Raw genomic sequence first — 17317 nt, 5'->3', positions numbered from 1 at the left:
AGGGAGTGGTTGGGCTGCTTCCCATAGAGAGGAAGAGATGGGTGGTGGGGCTACATGTGGGGCCCACGTGTTAGAGAAAAGGGTCTATTTTAACTACGAATTCAATTCTTTTCTCTTCCGAATTTCTTTCTCTCATCCGATTGACTCAAATCGAAGTACTCTGATGTGCTAAAATAAATTAAACATAATACTTAAGAAGCATGATTATGCTTAATTACATGATTACGGATTTAGAACGTGATAACCGGAATCCTGCATTAGGAACCATTCCACAGTCCAGCAGTGTAATAACTTTCAATTTTCAATGTGGATGACATAGAAGATGTTTTGCTAGAGGAGACCAAACAGAGGAGTTGCCTACTAGTGCAAAAGAGAAGAGAATAGGCAGGTTTGTGGATGATAATAACAAGAAGCCGAAGACATCACAAGTTATGCAGCAACAAATAATGAAGATTGGAGATATAGCAGAGATGACTCAATCAAGCTTTGAGTCATTCGTCAAGAATGATGAAATTTCATCAATCTCTTCTGTGATGGATCTGGTGGTTGAGTGTGGTGCAGCAGTAGGTAGTGATGAGTATTTCATTGCTACTGAATTATTTGTGAAGAGAGAGCAGTGGGAGATGTTCCTCCACATGACTGAAGGTACTGATCATTTGATTGGCTTTACATGAAGTACAACGCCAAGTATGGGCGTTAGATGCTATTCTTCTACATGATTGTATGGTTTTCTGTAAGACTATTTGGATTGTAATATTACTTTGAACTATTTGTATTTGAATATGTGTTAATTTGGATCTTTTCAGTATATATGCTTGCAACTATGATTGTATATTTAATTGCTGCCATGTTATGGGCAAATGCCATCTGATAGTGAAAGTGACAATGAGAGCAGCTATGACAAAAGGAGGAAAATGATCTGCTGCCATGTGCAAACTGTGGGCATCATCTATGCAGGTGCAGCCACCATTGCTAGGAAATATTGTGATAGTTACTTGTTCAATGTAGGCCCAAAGATTTCTATTCTCAATTGGTTTGGATGGCTACAGGAGACAGTGTCAACACTATGAGAGACATAAAAAATACTATGAATGAATGCACATCTCTTCTTCAACCTTCATGACTTGTTGGTCAAGAGGTATGACTTGAAGTCTTCCTGCTTCGTGAGCAGTTATGAGGCGCTTGCAATATTCTTATGGACTTTATGTGGTTGTGAGTCAAATAGGAAAACACATAACCATTTCAAGCACTCAGCAGATTCTGCCCACCGTAAGTTTCATGAGGTTCTACTTTCTGTGCTTAAAATGACATCACATTATCTCAAACCTAAGGACCCAAACTTTCACAATTTGCACCCAAGGATTAGGAATGATAGAAGGAATTATCCACATCTTAAAGATTGCATTGGTGCATTAGATGAGACCCATATTAGAGCCTCAATTCCTACTAACAAGAAAGTGAGATACATTGGAATGTTAGGATCAATAACTTAGAATGTCTTAGCAATCTATGATTTTGACATGCATTTCATGTATGCTGCAATTGTTCAACCTTATTCTATGCATGATACAAGTGTGATGTATCATGCAATGGCAGCTGACAAAGATACCTTTCCCATCCTCCAAAGGGTGAGTACTACCTCTAATCATTTTTTATGTTGACATATATTTCACACATGCTACCACTGACATGCAATTTTCTTGTGCTTTAGACAAGTATTACCTTGTGGACGCTATCTATCCTAGCCAACCTGATTATCTAGCACCACACAAGAGAGAGAGATACCACATTCTAGATTTCCATAGAGGTGCAGCGCTAAGAACTCGGAAAGAAAAATTCAAAAAGATTCACTCTTTCAAGGGCAACATGATAGAGAGAGCCTTTGGCGTGTGGAAAATGAAGTGGCATATTTTGCTCAAGACGCCAAATTATTCCATTGAAACCCAGAAGATGATTGTGGCTGCTGCTATGACACTTCATAACTACATTTGTTTTCATGACAAGAGGATCTTCACTTTGTTCCAGTAGACAAAGATCTAGATTATGTGCCAGCTATCCCATCAAGGTATCGATGACATACCATCTCTCCAAATGCTTCAGATGCGTCCACTTCAGAGGCCAGTGATTTTGATATGGACAAGTTACATGATACATTAGCAACAACTATTGTTGTAGGTTATAATTTGTTTTGTGCGCGACAATACTTTTTTTTTGGCATCAAAAGTTTGTTTTTTGGGCATCAAAAGTCTTTTTTTGGGTATATGGTGACAGGGAACACTGAAACCACAAATGAACATTCCTTGATTTTGTAATGTCGAATACACATATGAACATTTCCACATTTTGTAATGTGTTGTTTGAATATGTGTTAATTTCGATATGTTCAGTACATATACTTGCAATCTTGTTTGAACTACAACAATTGAAACAGGGGTATGGTAGTCCATTTGCAAAACTCAACAAAATATAGTTTCTGGAGTTGGCGTTGGCAGCCGAACATTTTGCTAAACTCCATAATGTGCTACTGGAGTTGGGAGTGGAAGAGTTAGGAGTGGAGTTGCGAATCTGCAGGAGTGGAGTGTTGCTTAACAGGCTCTTAGTTGAGTTATCTGATTTTTATTTTAAATTAAAAATATAAATTCAAACTATTTTATTATATCATACAAATTTTAGATACAATATAAATCTTTGAATCATCTAGTTTTTATTTTAAACTAAAAATAAAAGTTTAAACTACTTTACTTTATCATATAAAGTCTTAAACCAGTATAGATCTTGAGCCAGAGCTTTATCAAACATAAATCGGTAATCCATTAGCTACTGCTAATCATGCATAAAGGTTAGCGCTACTGCTAGAAAAATGAAGCGATGGATCGAGAAGGCTAGCTAGGTCTAGCTAGGAGGTAGCTAGTTGCATGCATGCATGGCCGGCCGGTCGATCAGTCACGGTCGGGTTAACGATCGAGCTAATAGGAGATTTGTTGTCGAGAAGAAGCAGCAGCCACGGTTGCGTGAGCTTGCGGTGCTTGCCTTCCGATTCCGAGCTGGACGACCACGCAGCAGGCCCCAGAGCCACCAGCAAATATAATATAATATAACTAGCTGAGTGTAGGTGGAAACACAAAAGGTGTATTTGGTTTCATACATTAGATTTCTGACACCAGCATCGTATAAACAGACTAAATAAAATTATATTTAAAAAAAATATATTTAGTTGATTTTATCTGTTTGAACAGGCTGAGTTGATTTTCTGTTTGATTTACTGAATTTGAGGCTGTATAAACAGATACGAGAATTAAGATTTTGATCGGTTACTCGTATAAAGATAATTTTATAACACTGATAAGTAGACTCGTCTGTATCTACCGAGTCAGACTATGATAAAACTCAAATCTAGCTTCACTTACAGACAAAATAAGATCATTTATTTTTATCCATCGGATCAAAATATAATAGTAAATATAGATAACTAAACTATTTCTTTTTAAGATTCTATGCATCCACTAGATGATACGGGTAACAAGCATATGAATGAGTATTGCGTTGCAATGGTTTCAATTGGAAGTCACGGCTGTCGCGTGTATGCAGGAATCAGGGGAGTCGCGGATCCGAGGAGCCAGCACAGCCCACATCTCTCGACGCGGCACGGCAGCGCGTGATTGATTAATGGCACGGCTCACCGACGGCGACGGGATGGCCGCCACCACCAGTGTGGGAAACTCAACTAGTGGCGAGGCAGAGGTCGATCTGGAGGGGTGGACGATTTCATACGTATATATCTCATGCTAAATTGTTAGGTCCACTCGTACCCCAGCCATTGCACAACATTGATGTGCATATTTAATTGTTAGGTCCACGCGGTGCCCCAGCCATTGTGGAACCTTAATGTGAATGACATATATGTCAGTTCCACATTTTCTCACAGGACTTGTTTGGATGAAGGAGGGTTAAGTAGGATTCTCATGAACTGGATCTGGTGGTGAAATAAATTGTCTTCCACAAATAAAATATAGTGAGAGTCAAATTACACGAATGGCTCAAGCTTGAAGGATAGACGGAGAATAAGAGACACCAGAATTATCTGGACATTTTTCCCTCTTTGGTTTGATGGCCAATGATCTATATTTATACTGATATATAGAGTGTGAATGTACAAATATGTTCCTAAGAGGTAGGCAGAGGTACATATCTTATACTATATAACTAGAGAGCGGGCTAGCTTAATAATTACCTATACGGTTGGTAAGGTGGTTGTCCTAGCGATGATACGGTACCTCTCCTGATTGATCTTTTCGAAGGCTCGAAAGGCTCTAGATCTTCAGAGGCACAACCTCTGGAACCGCCTTAGAGCTCGAGCCTCGGAGGAGGCTAGAGCCTGACGTTCTTCGCCCAGACTTCTGGAGCCAAGAGATGTCGAGAGTCTTTAATAACAATTCTCCCAACATGGTCAAATATACTTACAATATGAAACAGTGGCATGCCATAAATTTGACGTGCCTAGTATCGGCTCTATGTCTGTTCAAATATTTCTATTTTCTCTATAGGGTTATATGGGCATTTGGTCCTATGGCTTTGTAGCGGTGGGACTAGATCCATTGCTATCCAGAAGGGCGTCTTTATCCACCTACTTGATTCAAGTTTTAAATCCAAATATATAATGTTTATATATGGCTCCATTTCCTCCTGTATAACCGGAAGTGGTTCAATTGCTAGCAATTGTTGCACGCATATACATATTAAAATATTTTAGCAACAAGTTACGATCATATTAAAGATAAGTATGAGCATAGACGTAATTTTGCCCCTCTAGGCTACAAGTTAGAATATTGTAGACTTTGACATCTTACATCTACTTAACCAATGCCACTGGTTTGTATATATATATGCCCGTTTCTTTTCTAGAACAACGAACGGAGAAAACAAAAAGGAAACCCTACTGGTTCCGCATTTATCTATCCACATGTCATATAAACTCTTGGCTTATTTGCATGCAAAATTACCATTGACAACACTTCTAATGCGAGAAAGATATCGTCATATCGACACCAATGTTACTCAAGCAACACTATATCGTCATTGTGCCACGATAGACATATGTACGTGGTGGAATGTTGTGTGCTTTCGTGTTTCATCTGTTGTGTTGCTTTATCTTTTTCCTTCGGTCTGTACCGAAAGAAGCCACCTTTCTCTTGGTGGCTTGTTGGTTTTGTTTCTTGCCTTGCAAGAGCTTCTCTTTCTCCCTCACTGTATTCATGGATCCCTATATAAGGGGAGGGCCACGAAATCATATAAAAAATTCCAAGTTCCATACATAAGTGACCGGGTGCATAAACAAATACACTTGAAGCTAGTGAGCTGAGCTATGTTACATTAAGAGGCTAGATTGATACAAAGAGAGAGTGATCGATAGAGATTTGTGTTCTGTTCAAACGAGTCAAAAATGAGGCCGTCGCCGCCTTCATCATCGGCCAGATCCATTTTTAGCCTTGGAACTCGTAAGTTTCTTCAAGGATGTATTGCAATAATCTTACTAGCTTGCTTATAAATTTCTATACACGATTGATTTACATGCATCCACGTTTGGTCATTTGCACGAAGATAAGACTTGTGCCAGATGTAATGTTTGCTCTTCCTTACAATTTTTTTAGCCATGTTTTGCTATTTCCTTCGCCAAATTAGCAAATGCACCCATTGGCCATTCCTGCTGGTTTTTCTACTGTACATGTTTTGTGGCTAAGGTAGTCGATCTTTAACAATTTGAAGGAGTGCATGCTTTGTCTTGATGTATATGTATTACTGTCGACAAGCTCGATCATCTTACGATGTTTTCATCACGCAATATACTATACATACTGCAAGTTACCTAAATTACTAAACACGTAGTGTATTCACTTAATTCACGGAGAAGAACTCGATCTGTCCACTAGGAGGAGTTGGAGTGTGAACATTTGATGCATATATAGTATAGTCAAGCAAGCTAGTCTCATTCATGCTAAGTTGCTGTCAATGCTAGCTGCACACTTGTCTTGCTATCTAGCTAGCTTGGGTTACTCCTACTTGAATTGCATGTCAAGCAACGACATTAATTCTTTACCCAAAAAAGACTCAAAACCATTTCTTGACGCTTTCTACTGTATATATACGCCACGTTGCTTTGGTTTGCCCAGCTTGTTGCGTTGTTTGTTGCGTGCTGGCTCCATCGATCTCATCTCCTACTCCAACTCGATCGATGCAGCTGACACCATGGACAGGAGCAACTCCACCCCTTCCAGCACTCCGGCGCGGCTTCGGCCGCGCAGCTCGCTCGACGTCGACGAGGAGTACGACAGCGCCTTCAAGTCCAAGTCCTTCCTCGACCTGTGGTCGCACGCGCACCACCACCTCAGGCACACCTTCACTTCATTCAAGCCGTCATCCTCCAAGTCGAGCGTCAGAGACTCGTGCCATGACGATGAGGTCGACACGGCGGCGGCGGCGGCGGCTATGGAGCAGTCGTGCTCGTACACCGTTCTTGGCGACTTCGTTCTGGAGCCGAGCCCGGAGGTGCTTTCGCGGGAAAGTCGGCAGCGGCGACGGCGAAGGAGGCGCCGCGTGGAGACGCTACTGATCGAGTACTTCGACGTGACGCAGGATGCCTGCGAGGCGTGCTCCTCGCTGCTCGTCGCCATCGGCGCGGCGCGGCGCCACCACCTCACACTCTGCCGGCTGCTCCTCCGGATGGAGGGCAGCGACAGCCCTGCCGCGAGCGACGCGCTCACGGCGCACGTCCGCCTCGATAACCCGCTCTCGCCGGGCTGCCTCTCCGGGTTCCACGAGGTGCACGCGCGGTGCAGCCCGCTGGCCTCGCGCCTGGCCGCGGCGCAGCGACGGCTCCGGAGGCTCGCCCGGGCGGCGCGCGTCGTGCGGGGCACGGCCGCGGCGGCCCTAGTCGCCGCGTGCGCGGCCGCCATCGTTGCCGCGGTGGTGTTCGCCGCGCACGCCGTGGTGGGCATCGGAGCGGCGGCCGCGGCCGTCGGCGCCAGCCCCGCGGCCGACAAGGTCAGCGAGCGGCACTACGCGCGCGCGGGGGCCACGGTGGACGCAGCCGCTCGCGGCGCGTACATCGTGGGGCGGGACCTGGACACGGTAAGCCGCATGGTGCGGCGCGCGCACGATGAGCTGGAGCACGGGCGCGACGTGGCGCGCATCGCGATGCGCGGCCACGGCGAGCGGCCGCTGCTGCTGGAGGTTGCCAGGGAGGAGGAGGAGTGCGGGGAGGACCTCAGGGCGCAGCTGGAGGAGCTGGAGGAGCACGTCTGCCTCTGCCTGATCACCATCAACCGGAGCAGGAGGATGGTGGCTCACGAGATGACTCGAGGCTTGCCCTCGCTGGAGACGACGCCGTCGCAAAATTAGTTTGTTTTTCCTTTTTTTTAAAAAAGCAAACAATTGGTTGTGAATTGATTTGTTAATATTTGTCCATAATTTTCGATCGTATGATTCTAGAGTAGAAACGTGAAGAAATAATTTTCGATAGTATGATTCTAGAGTAGAAATGTGAAGAATTAACTTTCGATAGTATGATTCCAGCGTAGAAATGTGAAGAATTAAGAGTACTTGTTTTTGTTTTGTATGTAGACGAATTTTTTTCGTGGACAGAAATATTCAAATATAAGATTGAGGAACAAACAGCTTCTTTGAGCATCTACTTGTTCTTACGAAGCGCGGGGAGAAGAAAAAAAATGCATAAAAAGTGGAGATGCGGAGTATCGATCCCATACCTCTCGCATGCTAAGCGAGTGCTCTACTATCTGAGTGGTTTAACCGATAATCTACAGAGATTTATCTCTCAATAACTTTTTTTTTTGCGATTGCAAATTCTGAAGTTCATTGCCGCTGATACGCATCAATATTCAATACACACACAAAGGATGAAAGGAGCCGAAATCATGTTGATTGTCGAAGAAGAGAAAAGGCCGGCGACACTGAGAAAGGAAAAATATTACAAGCAGAGATGATCATCGGGTCACTGAAGGCACGCGTGGGCAGGCAGCTAAACTGCTGGGAAACAATATTGGTGATCTATTGTAACATTTGGATTCAAGTAGAGTTGTGTAAGCGTAGTTTAATTTCAGTTTCTAGTTTTGTGACCGAAATATCCGGGTTGAGGTTAGAACTTTCGGACAAGGTCAGACGTTCGGGATTGAACTCGGATGTTTCGGATTCTGATTAATCCACCGTAAAGTTTTAATTTTTCAGAAATACCTATTCACCCCTCCTCTAGTCGACATCTTGATTCTTCACAGGTGTAGGCAGACCAACCAAAATCAAAATAGTTTTATCTTGCCTGTTGCGTACTTGATGCGACAACATTAAGCTACATAATGCTTCTTAATATATTATCCTAGTAAATTTTTTTGAAAAAAATCATTATTTTTTATTGTGAACTTTAGCTATTGATTAATTGTATTTCACATGGACCCTTTATTTAGGTATTTGATTTTTTATAATAATTTGATTTTTAAGAGTAATTTGATGTTTATCCTTCTTTTTTCCTATTCTAACCTAATTTCAATTATTATTTATTTTATTTTATTTGGACTCTTTATTTAGGATATTTTGCTTTCCAAATCGTATGGAAATCGACCCTCTAATTTTTCATAATTTTTAATTCCGAATTTAGCTATTTATGCATGGTATTTGAGATGGACTCTTTGGTTTAATCTAGACCATTAGATGTTCATAATAATGAGTGGTTTAGATTTTTTTTCGATTAACGCTGTAATTCTATGACCTATAGAGCGAATTTTATGGCTCCTTTTAACACTCAAATAATAACATAATACATTTGATCTGCCCCTAATTTGTTTACAACAAATTTTCTGTTTTAAAAACTCAGATTTTTTGGTCGAACTTGCAAAAAACCACATGTGGTACTTTTTTCCTTTTTTTTCTTTTAAATTTGCTTGTCTTGATATGGTTGGGAGGAAACACGGTAGAAGAAATCAACTATATGTTTATTCGTATAAACGATCTATGCACCTGAGCTCTGAATCAAAAACGAGTTTTTATGTACACAACTGCAGCGGCCGGGAACGAAGGATCCGTCTTCAGACAAGTGCTGCTACAAGCAGAGGAAGCAGCAGGGAGAGGCCTCCGAGAGTGCGGGCGGCGCCGGCCGACCGCGGCACGGGCGCCGCGCCGGGGTACCTGTCGCCTCCGCCGTCCTGCTGCGGCTTGAGAGTCGTCGGCGCCGGGGAGGCGCTGGGGCTCCCGTCCGGGGCGTCTGCCGCTCTCGCGTTCTTGTAACCTGCAGCACAGCACAGCTTGTTGTGTCAGGGCGATCAGACATTCAGATACAGCTTCTTATATCAGTTGAGCCATGATCCTCCCACGCCGGCAACCAATCAGCCTCTTTCTACACACCCATGTTGGCTCTGTTTGGAACGCAAGAATTTCTTGGGAGTTTGGCAGAATCAGTCCATTTCCTGTATGTATGAATCAGAGAAAAATTCCTGCGTTCCAAACGGGCCGATGGACTTAAATTTGGTGATCCGGTCATTGAAAGTGTAGGTGCTTACAGTCGAACTTCTGCCAGCCCAGGACGGACCTCTCCCGGTCGAACACAACTTTGAGCCCGGTCATGAAATTCTCTGCACGCATCAGGTCGGTCACTGACCGTTAACTCTACTGAAAATTCAATGAAATATTGGAGAGAGGAGAAGGGAGCGTACGGCCGATTATGTTGATGCTGATGTCGCTCTTCAGGATGGCCAGGCAGTAACCGATAGGACGAAACTGTTCAGGTTCAGGCAGGCAATGGTGTCAGTTAAGACAAGAGCTCACAAGGAGAATACAGCAGCAGCAGCATGCATTTGCTTCCGACACATTTCGTTTACCTCCCCGTTGATCTGGTCGGCAAAGACAAGGAACGGACTGGTGACCGGGAACAGGGCGCCACCCTTGGTCGTCAGGCTCACCTCCGGCATGAGCACCTCTGTTTGGTTAGGTCTGCATTGACAGCAATAGCAAATGAAATCATCACAGACAGATAAGCTTAAAAAAAATTGGATGCTGGTCTTCCGCAAAAAAAAAGGATGCTGGTGAAGGGCAATCAGTCGTGGTATTTACCTCAGTGAATAGCAATACTCGAACGGAACAGAGCCTGCAGAGTCACTACTGAAATTGGTTCTCCTCTCGCGAATCTGGGAGTTGAACTGCACTCGAACAAGAAGACCATATGAGTTCATGACACAGATTCCGTACTTCAGATGTCAAACGGCATTGGACGAAGGCTCACATTGGTGGCGAGCTCTGTGTACTCCGGGTCGTTGAGGTACGTGAAGGACGTGCCGGAGTCCATGACGGCGGTGAACTCCACCGGCACCGACTTGCTCTCGACGTTGATCGACGTGAAGCTGACGTTGTACGTTGGGCTGCACAAGATTGCACCAATCGATTGATTAGCAATCATCGTTGCCGAGGCAAACACATGGTTAGCAAGGAGGCGGTCTTGGAAGTGATGCAGCGACTAACCGTGTGCTGCTGACAATGAAGGGCGTCTCGGCCTGGTCCCGGCTGCCGGCGTCGCCGAAGTTGATCCGGCCGACGCCGTCGTGGCTGAAGCACATGGAGAAGCTGTTGGACGCGACGAGGCCGCTGCTGGCGAGCACGCTCGGCAAGGAGACCGTCTCCATGCCGAGGCCCAGCAGGCCGTCCGCGGCGCCGCCCTGCAGGAACAAACCCGTCTGCACCTGCCCGCACCCGAACACGATGGGGGCCTGCAAGGCCTCGGCAGCGGCGCCCCCTGGCCCCTCCCTGGTGAGGTGGAGGACGTCCTGGACGAGCACCCCGGAGGAGGAGGTGTTCGCGGACACGTACCTGACGGTGTAGGGGCAGCTGCCGTTGCCCGCGGCGCCGCAGGCGTTGGGTCGGTCGCAGAGCGCGTTGTCGCACGTCACCGTCTTGCTCGTCGACGACAGACTCGGGCTGTACGGCCTGAGTTTGGGACCGCCCTGCCCCTCTTCCGTGGCGTTGGCGATCGGCGCGCAGTGCTTGCAGTCGCAGGGCACCCAGAAGAGGTCGCTGCCGGTGTCCAGCGCCACCAGGAACGTCGCGTTCGGCGTGCCCACCTCCACCTCCGCGTAGTACAAGCTGCAAACCAATCGGTTGAAGCCCTCTTAATTTGGAACGAAATCGGTCGATAAGAGCAGTAGAGTTTAATTAACGAGACTCACAATCCGAGGTTGCTGATGCGGTAGGTGTCGTTGCCATCAGAGAAGGTGAGGAGGCCGTCGGCGCCGGCGAGGCCGCGGCGGGCGAGGAGTGCGCGGTCGTGGAGGGACAGCGCGGAGTAGTACTCCGGCGAGCCGTGAGCTGGCCACTGCGCGCCGAGGGGGTGTCCCCGGGCCTCCGCCCACTGCCGGACCACCGGGGAGTACCGGTGGTGGAGGTTGAACCCGACCCCGGACGCCTCTCCGACGGCACGATACACCGCGACGGCGACGGCGAAGGCAACGAGGAGGCGATGGTTGGAGTGAGCCATGAGGAGGAGGAGGAGGAGACGTGCAGGGGCCGCAAGGCAAGTTGAGGTTGGTGGGCGGGACCGTACGTAACATCTTAAGAGGGCGGGAGGAGGAGGAGGAAAATGGTGGAGAAGTCAAAGTCTCCTCTGCTGTGTTGCTTTCGTCAACGGTGAGGAGAGGAGAGGAGAGGAGACGAGGATTGGCCGGCGTGCGGAGGACGAAGGGGGCCGGATGGCCGACGCGGGAGGGAAGGTCGTGTGTGTCCTCTGCTCTCCGCGTGGGAGAGCGTCACAAGTCATAGTCGTTGGTCCTTGTAATTTTTTATGCTTTTTTTTTCTATTGGTAATGCTTGGATTAGAACGTCCCATGGATTCGGAAAAAAAAAAAAGGGACAACGTTGCAGCTTCACTTTCCAAATGATGCTTCCAAACGTTGCATGCTTCTGTTACTTCTGTTGCACTTTTTTTTAACGTTGCAAATGTTGTTCTCCGATGTTGCAGACGATGTTTCAAGATATTGCAACGGAGCATATATCTTCTTATTGGACATCCGAGCACCAGCAATGTCCTTTAGTTAGTGCTTCTAATTCTTTTCTCTCTCCAAACATCACCTTTGACACCTGGTATGCAATGGAGTTTGAAACACCACACCTAGCATGGTAATATGGTATGGTGGTATGTGCCTGATTCCGTTTTAATAATTTGCTACGATTGAGAACAATATTTGGTGTGTTGAGCTACTAGCTTTGTACATGAATGATATTTTGCAAGCCGGAGGACTCAAGACACAAGTTATTATATGGTTGTTGATTATTCATGGTAGTTGGAATCGGCCCTAGCTAGCTATCTACATCAGCACATTGACGTGCAGGCCAGGCCAGCTGAAAGAAATCGACTCTAGGTTGTTCAACGACCATTTGGCGTTAAATTGTGCTCCATGAAAATGACTTTGTTTAGTTCACACAGGCTTTAGATTGTTCTCCATGAAAAAACAAATGACTGTTTAGTTCACAGCGGCTTTAGATAAAGTGCCTACAATCTACAAACAGGAAGAAGACATCTATTACATATATTAAAGGCCAAGAACTGGATTAATTTTGGAGGCCAGATTGCTATAGCTACTGATTATGTAGGTTTCACACATGAGTATGTATATATACACACATACGTATATGTGTACGTATGGGTACATATATTGCATACGTATATGTATCCATATGTATATACGCACACATAGTTTTTTTTCAAAATTCCAGAAAAATAGCGAAAGAAATAATAGTTATATTGATAAATCGGCTGAAATAAACTAAAATACATAGGAAAATATTGAAAGGTAAAAAAATATGAAACAAATTTAGTTATTTTTGTATTACTGTTGTCTACATATTAAAATTATGTGTATGCATAAAATTACCACTTTTTCCATAATTAAACAAATTTGTTAAATATTGATAAATTCATAAATAAATATAGAGATGTCCAAAAATAGTGAATCTAATTTTTTAGTTTTTTGGTCACACTCTGTACAACAACAAAAAATGAACGCAGCGTACGCACATCAATCCGCCTAGTAATATTTAAAAGTTAATAAGGTTGGTTGCAACTGGACTTATACGTTGTTGCTCTGCATGTTCATTAGTAGTTGACACTTGGCCTGGCGATCGCACATGTACGAATGATTCTTCCGTTGCCAACTAGCCGTGTACTTAGCCACACAAGATTAGAGGTCCCCTCGACAAACTAATATAGATAAATTTAAAATGGCGCATAAAAATTCTTTCTCGTCCCCCTTAAAATTTTCAATCTAGGTGCACATCGACCATGCAAAAGAATTACTGCTGTGCTTCCCTAAGGCTCTGTTTGGTATTGCGGTAGCTTTTTCAAAAGCATTTTTCCTATTATAATTGTTAGTTAAAAGCATCTTTTCAAAATCTGTAATAGCAAAAATTACTCTAAAAATGATAAATATTTCTCTAACTAACTAATATTCCACAACATATCATAGCAGCCCGAAACAGACCCTGACTCACGCACACACTAAATAAAAAAGGCGCATCTTCGAAGTCTAATGCATGCATCTAGCTAGATAAGACGTGTTTCACCTAACAAGTTTAGCTGCGAAATCTTCTTGGATGCTAGTTGGTGACAACCTAACGTCGTTATGTAGGAGTCCTAATCTGCTTGACAGTCCGATTGTCTCCCCCTCACAGCAGATAGATATTTTGTCTGCAAAATTAAAGGTGAGGCGTAATGGACAGTGGCTGAACGACTGAAGCGTAAAAAATATGGACCTGGCTAACGCATGTACGTACATGCTAATACATATCCGTCCGTACACTTCTAATTAGGAAAGTGATTAATTAGTTGTTTTCTTAATTAGATCAACTAGCTAGATTCGGAAAGACAGTTAACGCCTGATTGCTCAAGTACCATCGGTGCACATTCATACTTGTAAAAACCGAAAATCAATTAACATACCGTACATATTCAAAATGAAAAGAATATTAATACAAATTTTAAAACAAATTGATGTAACTAGAGATGCAAATCAATACAACATCAGAGGCAAGTTGCAGTGTTGCTCCACCCAATACCCAAATCGACACCCTCCACAGAGGCGTTCGAGCTTCTCGCCACCTGAATGGATGGGACACGAGCTCCTCAACCTGGGATCCAGCTTCTTACCATCAAAATTGTACTTCATACCACCCAAATCGAGCTGATCGAACTCCTCAAGACGAGCTCCTCCTTGTTGGGGATGAGCCTCACCAGCATTGAACGCCTAATCCTGAGCCCTACTCAAACCCAGAGAGAGAACTCCACCGGTGACAAAAATCACCACTTGCTGTGCACATTCAAAACGAAAAAGCACATCAATACAAATTTGAAGCAAATTGATGCAATCAGATAAGCAAATCAGTACATCCTTATGCAAACTCATAAATTTGCTTGCACGTTGAATTGAATGAAACAGAAATTCGACACTAGTATAAAGTATAAACTAAGAGATTGTAGTTGATACCTATTCTATTTGCAGTTTAAGCTTCTAATTCACATTATTTTTGGGATGGTTAAACCATTTATATGTTAGTAACTTAAGTGATAGTATCAACTTACTCATTAGTCTGCAAAGAGACCTGAATGTCTATCAGTTCATAGCTGTCTATTTTCTTCTTTGTGTATGGGTAGAATATATTCCAACACTTCTTGATTCAAGGTAAAGGGCAGCATAACAACTTGCTAGCTTTTCATCATTTAGAGATTTCATAGAGTCAAGCACCTCAAAACGCATCAGTGTGCATGCATAAACCATATGAGTAAAAAACTACATAATCAGTATGCATGCATCAATACTTGATAAGTAAAGTTGCATAATGGATAAATAAAAACTGCATAATGATTATGAAAGAATTATCTCCAGATTTCATAAAACTTGCTTTTATATTTTTAGAAAAATGTACCTTAAATATTGTGTTCATAACTACTTTTACTTACTTCATCCCTACTACTCACCAAAAAAATAGCTGAGCAGCTACTAATCACCTAGCCTATGTTTTGGATAACAAACATGCACAAATGAGTGATTAAAAACAAAAGAAAAAGATGCTTAATCCCTACTGCATCCTACTTCATATGCAAGCTAATATACAAAGTAATTGGTCATCCAGCTAATATGCAGAGTGCAGTGTAAAACTTGCTTCCAATAGAAACTAAAAAGTCTTATAATGCTTTCTTGAAATGCTTTTAATAATTCTATTTTTCTTTCCACTACGTGAAAAACGGACAAAAGAGACACACATAAGTGACGGGTCATTACACGACCTCTCACTTATGTCGTGTCAGGTCAGGATCGGGTATTTATCCATTAATAACAAATAATAGGTGACGGGTCGTAATATTACCCGTTACATATAACATGAGTGACGGTTAATAACTAGATAAACCTAGAGCACATCTAGATAGAATTTTGATATAGGTTTATCTTGTGTAGTTTTTGGAGCCGAATAGATTTTAAGTGTTCTAATTCAATCTCTCCCTCTTATGATGTCACTAATCCCTTCACCAACCATCGTCTTGAAGAAGCCGTGGTAGAAATGCACCCGCTGCCAGTACACCTTATCCAGAGGATCTTGTTGTGGCTTTCAACTAGCTTTTGGAGTTGGTACTGTCGAACGATTCTTCGACAGAATGGCCTTCCAATGATGATGTGAAGGAGGAGCAAGAAGCAGCGGCCCGTAAGCGTGTCCATGAGGAGATGAGAGGCTGGCCCATCAGTTGTGCGCTGCGGAGGAGCAAGAAGCAGCGTCCGTAAGCATGCCTAGGAGAAGGAGGACGAGAGGCTGATCCGTCAGTGTGCTGTGGATGAGCATGAGAGGGTGGCTTGTCAGTGCGTTGCGGAGGAGGCCGAAGGGTTAAACCATATTGGCATTCAGGCATCCGACTTCGATGTCTTTGACACGTCGGTGAGCCTGGAGTATAGGCGATGCTGCGGTCGATCAGGCATGACCAGGTCCTCCGCTCCACCACCATCGACCCCTAACGTCCCCGAACGTACACACGCCATCAGTCGTCTGTGCGGAGACGCGGTCCTAATCGCGGGAGATGTAGAGGGATACTAGGCTAGCTCAACTCGATTGACTTTTTGGGGGTGACTTGTGAGAACTATTATGTATATATGTGTTTATCGATGCCCGATACCTTCATTGTATGACATGAATTACTGTGTATTAATGAATGTGCCTTTATTATTGATTTACATTAAATATATCTCATTGTATGCATGTATTGAGAGGGAGAGAGATAGAGAGATCGAGGAGAGAGAGGGAGGATAAAGAGGACATAGAGATGAGGGGAGGGAGATCGGAGAGGCAAAACACTGCCGGTTGAAACTACCAGTTGGTAGTGATTCTCAGACATCACTGTCGGCTAGAGCCTTCAGTCGACAGTGAAAACATTTTCACTACTGATACTCCGCGCCGACAGTAATAGTCTCTGACTATCATTGCTCGTTACCCACTGCTAGCTCTAAAACCCGAGGTTCCTACTCGCTCGGTTCTTTTTTCATTTATCGTCCTAGAATATTTGCCATCAAATTTCAAAAGTTTGGCCGTTAATATGATTAAAACTAACAAGGTTGACTATATAAAATTATATTACTAGATTATTCTTTAAAATTGATTTTGTAAAAATACGATTTAATTGGTAGATATTAGTATAAAGTTATAAAAATGTACAACCATTCTTTTAACCGTCGCCTGTAAATTTGTGTAGGTGTGTCTGCACCCCTAGAGTGGGATTGGAATTGGTTCTATCGAGATATATTGACTTGTAGTCAAAGTTACCTCACGAAAGATCGCAAAAAATCAATGACATCAAATAAAATTGTCTCTTTCTTAATTGAACAGAAGAGATCTCACCTTTCATTCAGAGAGACTATACTAAAGACGGAAGTATTGAACTAGCCGAGGCCACACCATTTTTTTTCCTTTTCATATTTTTTCTTGATTTTTACATTTGCTACGTTCACATTCAATTCCATGGCCACACCAGTTCATACACACTCCTATTTTAGGAACAAACGATTTCACACCAATATTAGTTACAAGCATTGATTCATGTCCTCAAAACATGAGCAAATGATTAGCTGTGTGTTGCAAAGAAGGAGAAACAGGCCTCTTCCAGTAAGAACTCTTAGCTGTATCCATCATAGTCACAGCCAAATTGAATACTTGCCAAATTTACTCAGCAGGATACCATACATACATCCATATGGAGATCGATCGAGTCCTCCCCTTTCATTCTGTCGATTGAAAC

The 17317-nt window shown here is 43.6% G+C and overlaps 2 protein-coding genes across 2 annotated transcripts; one reads left to right on the top strand and one right to left on the bottom strand.

Annotated features, from left to right (window-relative positions):
• Window positions 1-6121: 6121 nt before the first annotated feature.
• Window positions 6122-7564, top strand: LOC133927417 (putative UPF0496 protein 2). Its single transcript, XM_062373879.1, has one exon. The coding sequence runs from the start codon at window positions 6244-6246 to the stop codon at window positions 7393-7395; it is 1152 nt and encodes a 383-aa protein (XP_062229863.1). The 5' UTR covers window positions 6122-6243; the 3' UTR covers window positions 7396-7564.
• Window positions 7565-8975: 1411 nt separating this feature from the next.
• On the bottom strand, window positions 8976-11713 carry LOC133927416 (aspartyl protease family protein 1-like). The gene is made up of 8 exons (XM_062373878.1): window positions 11217-11713; window positions 10516-11133; window positions 10280-10415; window positions 10111-10196; window positions 9879-9990; window positions 9714-9777; window positions 9561-9632; window positions 8976-9289 (listed from the first exon to the last, which is right to left on the bottom strand). Exons 1-8 carry the CDS (start codon window positions 11522-11524, stop codon window positions 9090-9092), a joined length of 1596 nt encoding a protein of 531 aa, XP_062229862.1. The 5' UTR covers window positions 11525-11713; the 3' UTR covers window positions 8976-9089.
• Between the last annotated feature and the right edge of the window lie 5604 nt (window positions 11714-17317).

The sequence above is a fragment of the Phragmites australis genome, chromosome 8, assembly GCF_958298935.1.
Source record: "Phragmites australis chromosome 8, lpPhrAust1.1, whole genome shotgun sequence".
NCBI classification, from domain to species: Eukaryota; Viridiplantae; Streptophyta; class Magnoliopsida; order Poales; family Poaceae; genus Phragmites; species Phragmites australis.
Note: the sequence above shows the minus strand (reverse complement) of the source record. Positions and strands in the feature narration are given on the sequence as shown.

Excerpts from the sequence above, each read along its gene's own strand:
- LOC133927417 (XM_062373879.1), top strand. The coding sequence starts at position 6,244 with ATGGACAGGAGCAACTCCACCCCTTCCAGCACTCCGGCGCGGCTTCGG.
- LOC133927416 (XM_062373878.1), bottom strand. The coding sequence starts at position 11,524 with ATGGCTCACTCCAACCATCGCCTCCTCGTTGCCTTCGCCGTCGCCGTC. Across the intron at positions 11,134-11,216 it reads CGCATCAGCAACCTCGGATT|CTTGTACTACGCGGAGGTGG; the intron begins GTGAGTCTCGTT and ends ATTGGTTTGCAG. Across the intron at positions 9,991-10,110 it reads GAGTATTGCTATTCACTGAG|ACCTAACCAAACAGAGGTGC; the intron begins GTAAATACCACG and ends CTGTCAATGCAG.